This window comes from Dipteris shenzhenensis, chromosome 1 (genome assembly GCF_047967505.1).
Source record: "Dipteris shenzhenensis isolate YYH24624 ecotype China chromosome 1, Dip_SZ_1.0, whole genome shotgun sequence".
NCBI classification, from domain to species: Eukaryota; Viridiplantae; Streptophyta; class Polypodiopsida; order Gleicheniales; family Dipteridaceae; genus Dipteris; species Dipteris shenzhenensis.
In genome coordinates this window covers 8,576,284-8,587,821 of record NC_141596.1, presented here as the reverse complement: position 1 = coordinate 8,587,821, position 11,538 = coordinate 8,576,284, and the positions used below count along the sequence as shown (strand labels likewise).

The 11,538-nt window shown below is 44.7% G+C and overlaps 1 protein-coding gene across 8 annotated transcripts in view; it reads right to left on the bottom strand.

The window, feature by feature from the left end:
- Positions 1 to 275: 275 nt before the first annotated feature.
- The window catches only part of LOC147905329 (uncharacterized), a 146,899-nt gene continuing 135,636 nt past the window's right edge, over positions 276 to 11,538 (bottom strand). For 6 of the 8 annotated variants that reach the window (XM_087401010.1, XM_087401348.1, XM_087401161.1 and 3 more), the window contains exons 24-27: positions 2,730 to 2,858; positions 2,481 to 2,598; positions 1,485 to 1,570; positions 276 to 1,288 (exon numbers count right to left, since the gene is read on the bottom strand). In XM_087401010.1, the coding sequence (XP_087257136.1) occupies positions 847 to 1,288; positions 1,485 to 1,570; positions 2,481 to 2,598; positions 2,730 to 2,858 (775 nt within the window). In that variant the 3' untranslated portion in view covers positions 276 to 846. The remainder of the gene's footprint in view (positions 1,289 to 1,484; positions 1,571 to 2,480; positions 2,599 to 2,729; positions 2,859 to 11,538) is intronic. The other 2 variants (XM_087401428.1, XM_087401485.1) reach the window with 2 other exon arrangements.

Here is an 11,538-nt window from a genome sequence, read left to right as displayed (position 1 = left end):
CTCCTACCTCTGGCACTGTGGCAAACCAATACCACTGTCACTCCCATCGATCGTGTTCCCGATCTGGTAAGCATGGAGGGAAGGTCCCCCAGTCTAATTTGTGCCTCAACCCGCTGGCAAGTCTGCTGTGTCTCTTGCTCTACTCGTTGGATCCGCCATAATTATTTACAATTCTACAGCTAAATGAAATGAGAACCTAAACAATGTTGTGAGGCACACTGTTGCATTTACAAAACCTTTTTTAAACTGTCCCCTTCGGCTGTGCAAAAGCATATTACACAAAAATATACAATATCGAGCAGTGCTACTGTTGGCCTCTGGGAATAGTTCAGGCATTGTATAAAAGGAAAGTGGAATTCATGTGTTAAAATATGATCTTGATAAGAGCTTCCCCCGTGACTACTGGATTTGAGCAGAGTGCTTCCATAATGCCTGCTGACTTAAAATTTACATTGTACTTGTATGAACTTGTGACCGAGGCATTTCCAAGATTCCATGGCTGCTAGTACATGTTGGGATGTTTGAAAACAAGGCTTTGAATGTGAATCAGGTTGCTTGTACTCATAAGGAATCATTGGTATGAACAAAGGTATTCATACAAAAGGTGCAGTAATGTTCCTTATTTATATTACAAGACAAATGGCCCTATGGATCCCTTTGGGATAGACAGGTGCCAAACCAAATGTTAGCATGTTCAGATACACGCCAAACCCTTCTTCCTTTTTTATGCCTTAAAAAATGGGGATAAACCGAACTTGCTATATAGCAAGGAGGCTCTCGTTTTTTCCCCACTAGCAGGAAAGGGATGACCTCATGATTAGTAGACTTTGATACATCTTGTACAACTTAAGTCTGCTTTCTTTCCCATTTACCTTCCCGCCTGCTCTCCCTCTCCCTCCGTTCAATTATCTGCCTTGGTCTAGACGTCCGAGGACCTTGTCTCTGACTCCCACTGCCAGGATCAATCATCCCCGCTTCCATATCTCCGTAACTGCTTCCTTCACCACTGAGCCCTACTCCATCAAGACTTTCATCATACCCCCTGTCGTCCATTCGATCATGGCTCTGAGACAAAGCTAAAGATTGTCCAGGATATGCCTTGCTGGAAATGCTTGAAGATGCTATCACAATTGATGGAAGACTCGAAGACACAGATATGGGAGCACCTGCAGTTGGTGTTGCAGGTGGTGTTGTGCTGTTTTCACGATTAATTCCACCACTACTGCTGGGTCGTGATTCCTGGCCAGATCTTCCACTTTCCCTCTCGCGGTACCTCTCCCTGGGTCGACTGCAGTGAAACAGCCCATAAAAAGTCAATTGCATGCACAACTTTGTGAGCATTTATATTAAGTTCTGCACCCATTCAAATAGTCAGTAAACCCTTTCAAGAAAATTGTAGCCTGTCCATTGTCCTGCCCTCAGAATGCATGCTAAATCAACAATATTGATTATCTGAACTGGAAAGAATGGTTCACTTGGTCTACCTGCTACTTGTAGAGCTTGAAAATTCCCTGCGTGATGACCGGATCACACCTGATTCTCTTTGCTCTAGCTCTCTCTGTAGATCTCTCTGGAATGAACAAATTTACAATCTCAATCAATTTTTTTGGGAAAAAAAAAGGTGGGTTGGGGTACAAGAGCTTGGAACTTATCAAATCCAGAATTAGATAACTAAAAAGATCAAAAAGACTATTTTATTGGGTACAATGCAAAGAAGTATCAGGATTCAGCACTCATCATTTAGAATTCTCAAACAAAGTAGGACAGGCCAAAAAGAAGAGGACAAAACCAGGAGACCGCACTATCAAGCGCCAAGGCCAGGGACTTTTTGCAACCATAAACAGATTACCACAAAGCTCCAGAGGTGTCCCGTGATTAGATTGAACTGCTACTTACTCTCACCATTTCATAGCTTCAACCAAAGCAGTGTATTTTAAGCCTATCCACCCTCATAGAAGTTGTGGGGCAACCAGGCACCTACTTTTCAAAGTGCCTCTTTCCTGGGTGCATTTTGAATTTCAGCGTCACATAGATTCTGTAACTTTGCACTCCTATTGAAGGTAGCACAAAGCCATAGCAAGATAGCCTGCTAGATTTCTGTATTTCATGTCAAATGTGAAAAGCTGATCTGTGCAAGCACAAGACATTATATTATAGAATGTTTATATACTGCAAGCCTGATTCCACTCAAGCTTCCCAGGATAAGCCAACAGCTGGCGACAGTTCAAAATGATTGGAGATTCAATGATTCTGGAGTATTCCTAACTGACATAAGATAACAGAGACACAACTCACACCACTTAAGTTTTTTCATGTTACATCAACAGTAAATGTGCAAAATGGGTATCCAAAACCTGACAACTGGTTAAAAATAAGTCCCACACAACTGTTCTGATTCAAAAACTGTGAACCATCTCAACATGGCTTGCAAGCGAGATTTATCAATTCAAAAACCTTCTTCTGTCTTTCCAACAATTTACCTGGGTACGTTTCTCTGCCTCCATATCTAAAGCGTGCCTCAACTCTCTGGTTTTAGCACGCTCCTTCTCCAGAATCCTGCGTCTTTCAATTTCTCGTTCTGCTTCGGCTGCTTTTTCCCTGTCAAGTACAAGAGCACGAATAAATTATACGAGTTCCACATGATCATTTCCTTGTCCATTTTCCAACTCACCCCTGATTCCAAGTGCTCTATCTTGTTAGAAGTACAAGGGAGATCATATTGTGAAAACCTGTCAAGTTCTTCCAGAAGTTCCATCTCTTTTAAAGCCACCTCTTCCAAAGCTAATTGCCGATCACGGCAGGCCAGCCTTTGCCTCTCCCTGCGTGCAATTATCTCTGCTCGTATGGTTGAATGTTCCCTGAGTAATGTCCATAACAATGCATAAGACTATATATCAACATTTATACTCTTCAAAGAGAGCATCTGGTTCTTTTAATGGAATTTAAGGATGCAAATCTAAGCATAACAAGCACATTATGAATAATGAGATGGGAGTTGCCTATCCCATGGGCCATGAATCTAATGCATAACATTTGATAGTGCAGAAGAAAGCAAGGTACTTTCTAGTAAGCTAGAAGCCATCAACTCCAATAAAGGGCTGGACAGGAAGTAACAGGTGGAGTAGTTTCAGTCCTAAAAAGGACAAAAAATATGTATCTGAAAGTTCCACTGATAATAATAGAGAAAAGAAGCCATTTTTAAATTCAAAAGGGCTGACAGAATACAATGCATAAGCTCTTACCTCATTGAGATAAAAATGAAGGATATATATGTGTAGACAGCATAACATAAGAGGAGAATCACTGATTCACACCCTGGGTCACTGCCAACTGACAGTTCCCACTAACCAAACTAGTAACACCTTACGACTATCCCTACCTGCTTTTAAGTATTTCTTTACAATCTGCATGGTGAGAGCTGTAGGCTCTGAATAGGGAGGTTAGCTGATTTAACTGAAATCACTTTGTAGAATACTTTTGGACCTCAATGATGCCTTGTCTTCTGATAATGCACCATTGATGAGGTATTCCAGTAAAGTTGTTCAAGTTACAGCCCAATAAACCACCTCGTGTCGTTATCATCCTTAGATAGATGACTCAACAACTGCGAGTCTTGGCATTGGAGTCACCTCCCAACGACAGCTTGGGCCAACCCAGAGCTGAAGGTCAAAATCTTCACCTGAGCTTAATCTTTTGTTAGTAAGCCCTGCGTCCCATACCAACAAGACACCCCCAATGCCTATCGACACCCATTGTCAGGTTAGGTACAAACTCACCATAATTGGGACAAAACATTCTTTCCTTGTTTGCAGATATTTATGTCCTCGTAAATGAAAAGTTGGGGACCGATTTTGAATACTATCTACACCTCCCAAGAATAATCATCTTCTGATCTACCTTTCCATATAACAAAGTATTCACAGCAAATATGATTTCTGAGTTGCCTAGCCCTTTAACTGAGAACCAACTCCAATTCATATGGTCCATTCAGACCAGCTCTTCATTTGAGACTAAACTGTCGTGTTCAGAAAGTCTCTTTGAGACGATCACAGGATGAACCTTGATCCTCTCAAGGAGTTCTAGTTTATAAGGCTTCATCAATAATTTTCGAATATGGCCAATGACAGCTTATAATGCCTACCGGGTACTTGTAGTCTTCAAGTGTTTGGTTTCTCAATTTATACCCACATGCGTTCTTGCACAGTCCAAGGTGATTTACCATGATTAGAATCGTGATCTTCCTTGAGCACTCCTGATACTCTCTTTAGCTTAATGAAGCATATTTTGCATATCTTGCAAAAAATATGCAGCGATCCTTATCTTGGATTCTGTAAGCTAATGGCAATACAGGATCTTGGTTGATACGCATACATAAGCATAAGGGATCTGAGTGCTGAATGCTTATTGCTATTATATGTAACACGATAATTGGAAGACACCTTTCCCACTCAGACTATCATTTGGAAATATATGCCCTTAGCATGTCTTCTATACTTTGATTTGTTCGCTCAGATTGACCATCTGATTCAGGATGATCAAAAGAATTCATACTAAGAGTGAACTCAAAGTTTTGAAACACTAATTGCCAAAATCGTGCAGTGAATTTTGTACTTGCTTCCATCCTAGATATGACTCTTTCACAGCATTAGTCACCAAAGATCCTTCCCATGCACGGTCAGACTACAATCTCCCTTATCCCACTTCAAACCTGTGCATGCTTCTGTGGATACCTTGTGGGAGATACTAGCGAATATTGCACCATGGCATATCTGGAAAGCCAGATGCACAGAGGCATAGATGATAGGATGAATCTCAGGTTCATGCCTCTGACACAATGGCCAGCATATGGACTGATACCATACATATTTTGATGGCCAGTTGGGCAACCATGCAAGGTTCCTCCCGGGCAGCCTCTGCCAGGAGGGATATTTTTCTTAGGGAATGGAGGGGCTCTCCCTTCTTTACATAGTCTATAGCAGGACTGAGGTGTTCCTTGTTTTCATTCCCATTTCTACTGAAGTTTCCTGTTGACGTTCTGGGTGGTTTTTTTGTTCATGCCATGCATGATGTATTTTTGCTCTAAGCTAGCTCTTATAGGCTTTTTTCATACTTAATTTAAGTCTCTTTCTTGAAAAAATAAAAGTCTAGAATCAATTACTTCGTGCTATGCGTTCTAAGGAGCATACTCTTGGTCAATACTTTCCATTCATGCTCACCAATATATTGCTTTTAGTTAAATGTACCAAACATTTGGAATGAAAAAATCCAAGTGCAGAAATATCAGAGGTAAGCAAAACAAAACTCTGAGCTCCTCGACTGACCTATCATCTCACCTCAGCCCGCCTCCTCCTTGAATTGCCCACACCTCTCATTACCTCCAATTTTTCCCTCCTCACTCTGCCTCTCCTCCTGCCCTTTTGCCGTAGGTTGGCCCCTCAACCCCATTTCTGCCCTTAGCTGTTTTGCTTCCATCCACAACCTACCATTTTGCTTCTCGTTCCTATCACTACTAACTTATACAGCCAATATGGATGCTGTAGTAACTGTATGGCAACCACTGCACATTGATGTCTCTCTTGTTTGGCACACTTGCAATGCCTCTCCAATCCACTCACACCTGCACTACCTCTTGCCCTTAGCACTTGCACTGCCTACCTGACTAGCCCTCTAGCATTCTTACTCTATTACTCACTCACATTCACACTCACACGGCTCTATGCATACACTCACATACACACTCATACAATCAGGCATCTCTTCTTTCCCCCACACATTATTCACTTACTTCACACACATGCACGCGCACACACAAGAGAATACCCTCTTTAACTCATTTCCTCTCTCGCACACATCATCATTACACCCAAACACTCATACACTTACATATACTCTCTCTCTCTCTCTCTCTCTCTCTCTAGGATGAGAATGAGAAGTTGAAGGCAGCTGCACATTGGGAGGAAGGGCAGCTTCAGCCACCTATCCAAGAAGAACTGAATCGTATCAAAGAGCAAATGAAGCAGTTCAAGGACACAAAGGGGACCTCAGAACAGGGATGTAAGCTCATTGATGCGCTGAAATCTGAGAATGAGCAGCTCAAGAAGGAAATGGCAGCCTTACAAGCCACTATGCAGGGGAAACATGCTGAGTTCGCACAGCAAATCACGAAGGGGAAGGCAGATATGCTTGCATGGAAGGGCACCAAAATCTTTTTGAATGATGATCTCACACTCCTACAGCAACAGCACAAGAGGGAGGGGATGGTGCAAGATATGGCAGCAAGGCAAGAAGGGAAATGGGCAGCCTATAGAGACGGTAAGGTGATTATCTGAGAGAGCAAAAAACTACAAGTTAACTTATCTCTAGATATCTAACTCTCTATGACCTTCGTAGCTATGATGTGTTGCTTGATTCTCCTCTTTCATGAGGAGGTATGTACCTACTTCCCTTTGCTCAAGGTGTACACACTGAAGGTACACCCAACTCACTATCCAAATAATCACTTCTAGATGAATCATAGCCACAATCTGATGGCCTAGGAACATCCACAACAACCTTTGCAACATCCTCAATAGCCTTTGCTTTTTTCTCTCTCCCCCCCCGTCAGTGACACAATAGTGTCAGAAGAAGGTGTATTGAACAACACATGACGGTGTCAGACCCATGAAATGAGAGCACACAATAAGCTTAAGATAGCGGTGTGGAATTGCAATGGCACCCTCTCGTCCAACACTGGGGGCTTCTCAGAGATATACACTGAAAGAGACCTGATCTTCTACACTGAGACACATGAGAGCCCTGAGAGAGGGCTGCCTACAGTGAAAAGATATGCTTGGGAGTCAGCCCACAGGAGCAAATTGAGGAAAGATAGCATAGTATGAGGCTCCAAGGAGGGGGGGGACTTGAGACCACTCATACCTGTGGTTCGGAGAGAGGAGCATGCACGACACATGTGGATACGAATTCAGCTATTTCCCTCGAGACATGTCATCCTATGCACGAGAGGTCACTATAGACGGACACAGTCCATATGAGACGATCCACGATGACATCCTGGAGTTCTTCAGACAGGGAGACATCCTCCTACTGGGGGATTTCAATGCACTCTGCAGATGTCCCACAGGTGACAGGATATGGACGACATCTACTTGAGCTGGGAGCTATCCACGACCTGATCATCCATAATGGTCTTCATAGATGGCCATCCTCTGTAAGACTCACTTGCTTCCCGCATGGCAGTGGGTCTAGTACAGTGGACTATCTACTAGGCCCACTAGAATTTGTCTCACAGATACACGACTTCGCCATATCCCCCCCCACTCCGAGCTGAGCACTCGTACTCGGCCTTTCATATCTCTGCCACCATGCCAGCCACAGGGAGAGCGCCCCCCCACGCCCACACGCATTCGGATCCACTTTGACTATGCCCTTGAACCAGTGTACGTGAGTCAGCTAGCCAAGGAGCTCTTGGCCCTACTTGGAGATGATATAGACCTCACCAACGCCTCTGACACCCTTGTCTGAGTGGTATAGGACGCTGCTACCAGATGCTTTCCCACGACCCAATCCATGCGGATCCGAGATGGGAAGATGCCTCAAAACCCTTGGTTCAACGACGAGTGCAGCGAGGCGAGAGCCCACCTCTTGGGTTGGAAGTACAATCATAGTAAATCAGGGCTGCCCCCTCTCACCGACCCTTTTTGGGCTTTACATTGATGAGATCACTTCCTTCATAGACCAACTAGGAGGTGAAGTATCACCATTGACCGATCTCATGATACAGATATTGCTATACGCTGATGACATTGTCCTTATCTCATCCTCAGCAGAGGGGCTGCACAGACATTTGGAGGCCCTAGAGGTGTTTTGCAGAGGAGAGACCTCACAATCAACCTTGGGAAGACCAAGGTTATTTTCTTCAACACCTCACATGCAATGCTTCGTCAACTCAATTTCACCTATCGAGATGAGCCAGTGGAGATAGTACAATCCTACACATATTTGGGAGTAGTCTTCGCAGGACCCCTTTTCACTACGACACATGCAGCCCATGCATGACTCACACGGGATTGCAGAGACAGTGCTTCCAGGCACACTTTTAGGATCCACCGACGAAGTGTTGGCTCTTGGATGCGCTAGTGCGACCGACTGCCATGTATGCAGCATCCTTTTGGTGTTGTGATCTACCGATAGCATAGTGGAGAAGATTTGAGTGGCTACAGGTGACTATAGGATCTAGGATGATTTGGAGCAAGCCCTCAATCCCTCATGAGACAGTACAAGCAGAGTTCGCCATGACACCACTACAAATTGATGCCATCTTCCAGACAGTGACATTCATTCATAGAGTCTGTGTACTATCCCACTGGAGACTACCGAGGCTGGCCCTGGAGTCATCCTAAAGATTAGTTGGTATGCACGGATATCCACATACTTTGCCAAACATGGGATTCAGACAGATAGGCTCCCTTCCTTTCGATACAATATGGATGCACCCCCTGAGTCGATTCCGCGAGATGAGATTAACCGCATCATACGGTTAGATCTCTATCTCCTCCACACATCTCGGACTTGGGGGAGAGATCGAGAGCTCCCCACGAAGACCCAATTCTACTGCCACCACTTCCTGAGCGTCTTGAAGGAGGGATTCATCATCAGACCCCAATATCTCAAGGACAGAGGAGTCTCACATGCAATGAGGATCGCTATTGGGTAGATGCGGGTTTCATCCCATCAGCGGAGGATTGAGAGAGGGAGAGCAGCACGTATACCCATAGAGCAGCGGATCTGCATGCTATGCACACTGGGAGTGATTGAGACCGAGGAGCACTTTCTCCGCGCATGCCCAGCCTACTACGAGATCCGAGGGCGATTCCACTGTCTCTATCAAGATGGGAGTGGCTTTTGCCCACCATCACGATTGATCCACTTCCATGACCAGGTCTGCATTGGGCTCTATCTGCTTGAGATGCGCCAACACAGGGAGATCCTGCTATGACAGATTAGATAGCAGCAGGAGGTGATCAAACCACATGATACAGAGGCTGACCAGACACAGCGGTGAGCCACAGATTTCTATGTTTTTGAGTCAGGTCCAAGACAGTGGGATGAAGCAGGAGCTAGCCAGGCAATATGGATTACTGAGAGAGGGTGAGGGTTGCACAAGCCACCCACGACACGGAGAGCGACCAAAGCACCCTATATTGAGGTTAGACCTATTATAGCTTTCCTCAGAGGAGACCGCCTGAGACGACGAGGGGTCACTCTGAACATAGCTCAGCGGGTTCAGAGATCGAGGAGACCACATCCCCCTCCGCCATCATAGCATGAGACAGCCCGAAAGACGTAGATCCGAGACATTTTCACTGCTCATAGATGAGCCACCACAATACTGGGTTTCGGATTTTGAGTTCCAGCTCCAATTCCCAGCCTACTTCAAATAGCACATGATATGTTTTGTACTTGATTTGGCTTGAGCTATTGAGATTTTTATTTCAGCATAGTACTCAACAAGGGTCTTAGCACGCCCTTTGCTCCAACCCTTTGTGGCTTGTATGAGTTCTTTTCCCTTTTGGTGTATTTTGCACCCCGCGAGGCCTTCCGCGGACATTAATAAAATGGAGCTGCCTCTGCACTCCCTAGGAGCCGTCCTGTGCTCTCCCAAAGCTGATGTACTAGTTCATGTTGTCCCATAGATCTCTTGGTCTCCTGTGGACGTTAATAGACTCTCTCTCTCTCTCTCTCTCTCTCTCTCTCAGAGGAGACCGCCAAGAGAGCAAAGGATCTGCAGACACTACCAAATGGGGAGGTCGAGACAGAGGAGCACTTTCTATGTGTCTGCCCAGTCTACTATGAGATCAGAGGGCGATATCACTGCCTCTTTCAGGAGAGGCGTGGCTTTGGTCCACTTACACGGTTGATCTATTTTCCCGACCGGGTTTGTGTTGGGCTCTATTTGATTGAGATGCGACGACAAAGAGATATACTGATGCGACAGACCAGAGAGCAACAGGGGGCGATGCCACAGATCCCCGAGATCGACAGAGCACAGACACGTGTTACAGATTTCTATGTATCTGAGTCAACTACGGGGAGGCTAAGGGAGAGGAGGTTGATGGAATGAGAGCATCATGGATTAGCAGTGAGAGTCTCCGCCACGATGCTGCTAGACGAGAGGCACACACTCCACACTAGAGTGACCAGAGCACGCACGATTGAGGTCCGGTCTATTTCAGCCCTCCTCAAAGGAGACCGCCAGAGACAAGGCGTCACCCTTGACGTAGCCCATCAGATACAGAGATCGAGGAGACCACGCCCTCCACCACATCCAGAGACAACTCGACAGACGCAGATACGAGAGCTACTCACATCCCATCAGAGTGCCACCAGGGTACCTGGATATATGGAGCCTAGGCATGTACTAGGAGCGTTAGCTCTGAGCACCTAATACTCTTATGCTATATTGCTACTCTACTATTTTGCTTACTAGTTTAGCACTTTAGATTTCAGCAAGGGCCTTAGTAAGCCCTTTGCTTCAGCCCATAGTGGCTTGTATGAGTTAGCTTTTGGTTTTGCACTTTGTCTCATAGGCCCGTGAGGCCTCCTGAAGACGTTAATCTCTCTCTCTCTCTCTCTCTCTCTCTCTCTCTCTGTGGCTTTATGCTACTGCTATCCCATCAGGTGTTGGGTCCTTTAAGATGTGGAGCTGGATTCTGCTTGTACCTTGATGATAGATGATGATCATGGTGATGATGAGGGTCATACTGATATGGACATTATGTTTTGGCTTTGTATTGATGTTCTCATGACTATGTGGCATGTAGTTTGTAGTATGGGTGTTGATGCTCTGTTAGTAGCTCCACCCTTTCAGCTTGTTTTATATTGGTTTCTTACAGTCTCATAGACCCATTGGTCTTTCGAAGACTTTAATAAACTCTCTCTCTCTCTCTCTCTCTCTCTCTCTCTCCCTCCCTCTCTCACACACACTTTTTTTTTTTTTTTGTGAAACTAAGAACATTATATTATGAAACATCCATTTTACAACAGGGCAGTGCTCGAGATCTCTCTCTCTCTCTCTCTCACACACACAGAGATGCACGCACACACATGCACCCACGCATGGACACACACACACACACTTTTTTTTTTGTGAAATCTTTTGTTTCTGTGTGGGAAACCCCAAAAAGAGATAAAAACCCACCAATAAGTACAAAGAAAAAATTTACAAGTAAAGCCTTAGAGCAAAAGTCATGAGGCAGCCAAGTAAAAAGTTACAAGATCAAACTGGAGGAGGATCAAACACAAAATCCTCCAATTTCAGATTGTTACTTTGTAAAAATTGATGCAGTGAAGAAACTACACCATCAATAAAAACTAGCTGTTTTTGGCCCTTGTGATTCTTCTTAATATAAGCTGGAAGCCGGAATTTTCGAATCATAGGGTCAAAAACCTGCTGCAACATACGATGAAAAGACTCCAGAGAAAAAGAAACATCTGCATCGTGAACAGAAAGAGACTCTGATAGAGTCTTCACAGACATAG